Genomic DNA, 3,172 nt, shown 5'->3' with positions numbered 1-3,172 from the left:
TCTTTTTTTTTTTCACCTTCCTTGCTTTTTCTTGTCCTCTGGAGAGGAGACAGGATGTGGGAGATCAGATCGCAGGTGGGAAGAGGAGAAGAATGCCATTTGATGTAGATTTCTATGTCGCAACTGGACACAAACAATATGACATTGTTTAAGAATAGATCAGTGAAATGTGTTTATTTTTTAAAGTAAAAAGAGATTACGTCTATAGAGATTCACTAAACTCAACATGGATTTTTTAAATGTCTCAGCTTCGGACAACAGGATGGAGACCGAGAGCATCTCGAATTCCACCTCTGACAGCAAGTACACCCAGCTCGCCATCTGGGGTCTGGCTGGACTTGTCAGTTTTCTCATTTTGTTCACGATCGTTGGAAATGTCTTAGTTGTAATCGCAGTTTTGACGAGCAGAGCTCTGAAACCTCCCCAGAATCTTTTCCTTGTCTCTCTGGCCAGTGCCGACATCCTAGTGGCCACCCTGGTCATGCCCTTTTCTCTGGCAAATGAACTCATGGGCTACTGGTTCTTTGGTAAAATCTGGTGTGACATCTACCTGGCTCTGGACGTGTTGTTCTGCACCTCCTCCATTGTTCACCTCTGCGCTATTAGTTTGGACAGGTACTGGTCAGTGACACAGGCGGTGGAGTATAACTTGAAGCGAACACCCAAACGAGTTAAAGGGATGATTGTGGTGGTGTGGTTGATCTCGGCTGTCATCTCCTTCCCGCCGCTCATTTCAATGGACAGAAGCAGCAGTGAGGCCAGTCCTCAGTGTATGCTGAACGACGAGACCTGGTACATCCTCTACTCCAGCATCGGATCATTCTTTGCCCCCTGCGTTATCATGATCTTGGTCTACATTCGGATCTACCAAGTGGCAAAGACCAGGACCAGAACAATGTCAGAGAAGAAGAGGGATGTGGATTCACCGGTGGAGAACGGGATGGACCAAGCTGAAGGAGGCAAACCCGGGTCACTAAAGTCAACCCGGGGCGACAGCATTAAAGATCAAGAACGCGAGAATGGGCATTGCAAAGAGCACACCGTTGGATCTCCCTTACCAAACGAGCCCAAATATCCACCGACGGACCACAATGACTTCGAAGATAGCAGCTCGTCAGATGAGAAACCGAAAAAATCGTGTACCTCTTCCAAACACCACCACGAAGATAAAAAAGACAGGAAGTCCAGTCGGAAAAGTAGCTCTGCCTCTAAATTCTCCAGCAGGAAGTCCTGTGCTAGCTCCAAATCCATTGAACTGTTCTCATCTCGCCGCAAACGCAGAAGCACAGTCAACCGGAAGAAAGTGTCCGCTGCTCGGGAAAAGCGCTTCACGTTTGTACTGGCCGTCGTCATGGGGGTGTTTGTTCTGTGCTGGTTCCCGTTTTTTTTCTCCTACAGTCTGTACGGAATCTGCCGGGAGCCGTGCAAGATTCCGGACATTGTTTTCAAGTTCTTTTTCTGGATTGGCTACTGCAACAGCTCGTTAAACCCGGTCATCTACACCATCTTTAACCAAGACTTCCGCAGAGCCTTCCAGAAGATCCTCTCTATGTCATGGAAACGCTCGTTCTAACGCCGTCGTGCATGAATGGATTTATGTGAGCGATGTCAGCCTGGACACGTTTAATGGCGCTGAGCAGCGGGAGGAAGTGCTAGACTGAGGTGCGTTACCACTTCTGCTTTTAGGGATTGCGCTGCAAATGAAGGGATCAAACGATTGAACCATGAGCGGGTTTAAAAAGCAAGTGCAGGGGGAGGAGGTCTGCACAGAATTCATTTAAACACACGACAGGCCACAGTGACTTTTTCTTTTTGTTCTTGAGAAAACAAACTTCTAATGTGACCTCATTCACAGAATACAATGCCAAGGCCTTTGACAATCTTTACACAAGCATCAGTTTTGATGTTGCAGAGTCGCGTGTGTCTTCTGTCTCCTAATCTGTTTCCCTGACCTTTCTAAAATGTCATTGTCAGGACCAATGGGACGAAGGGGCTACTTGCTTACTGTTTCAGTGGCAAAACCGTTTCACTCCAAAAGAAAAACTGCGTCACCCCCAATATATATATATATATATATATATATTTGTGCTTCGGGTACTGTGTGAGGATTCTTCTTCTTCTTGAAAACTTGTGGATCCAGTGGCATCATGGGCAATTTCTTTTCAAAGGCATGCGTCAGTAACTCGTGCTTGTCTCTGACACAGAATCAGTGCTGCAGCAGATGGACATCCTTGTTTTTTTAAACGTCTGTGCGAAAGAGAACAGCAAGTGTATAGCGTACTGCCATGAAGAGAACAGGAGAATATTATCCTCAACTGTGTGCGTGTGTGTGTGTGTGTGCGCGCGCGTGCATGCTGCTTTTTGGCAAGGAGCCTGACTCTCTAGTCAAGTCTTTTTATCTCCCTCATTTATTCATTTTTTGTCTTTTCTCTCCCTTGCAGCCATTAAACCCACTTAGCCGGGGGGGTTTGGGGGGGGTCACACAGACCTTTTCACTCTGTTTTAACGTTTGCTGTGGCCACGCACACACACATTATTATAATGTACACAAGGAAACATAATAATGACTTAAATAGTTGATATATTTTATCATTACATTTCAAGCACTGACAGCCAGAGAGGCTGCTGTGGTTCTTATTGTAAATATACAGTACAGTATAGTATGTGTGGTGCCTCATAATCACACATGTATTAATATGATAAAATGTCTTATTTCGACAACAAACGATGCTCTGGTGGATTTACATGGCAATTCAACCTCTGTCATTTTCTAACATTTCAGGAAAAAAAAAAGGAACAAGTGTTTACTTCCATGCTTTGAGCACATCTGAAAGGATCAAATAAAGAAATTACTTCAACTGTGATTTGAAAAAAAAAAAGGAAAAAAAAGGATCGCATTCTTCATTTGTCACGTTTGCTGTTTGTGACGACACTGTCGCTGGTTTGGTTCCAAACATATGACTAATGAGACTCCATAAGTGCTTTCCGTGTCTTTGTCACTGTTGTTGATGTCGGATAGCTCTGGTGAGGAATAATCCAGTCAGGAACGCACTAAAAATGGAAACTGTGTCAACAGCGTTCACGCCTTGTTTGACATGTATTTTCAGTGCAGCACATTTAAATGAGGCAAATGCAGACAACAGGTGGAGTTGAACACCATGAAACCTTAAAC

General features: G+C 44.6%; 1 protein-coding gene across 1 annotated transcript; it reads left to right on the top strand.

The window, feature by feature from the left end:
* The first annotated feature begins 226 nt into the window (after positions 1 to 226).
* On the top strand, positions 227 to 1,573 carry LOC144742039 (alpha-2C adrenergic receptor-like). The gene has a single exon (XM_078624539.1). It carries the CDS (start codon positions 227 to 229, stop codon positions 1,571 to 1,573), a length of 1,347 nt encoding a protein of 448 aa, XP_078480665.1.
* The last annotated feature ends 1,599 nt before the right edge of the window (positions 1,574 to 3,172 follow it).

This window comes from Lampetra planeri, unplaced genomic scaffold (genome assembly GCF_965212315.1).
Source record: "Lampetra planeri unplaced genomic scaffold, kcLamPlan1.2.h2 scaffold_827, whole genome shotgun sequence".
Lineage (NCBI taxonomy): Eukaryota > Metazoa > Chordata > Hyperoartia > Petromyzontiformes > Petromyzontidae > Lampetra > Lampetra planeri.
This window is presented reverse-complemented; position numbering and strand designations above follow the sequence as displayed.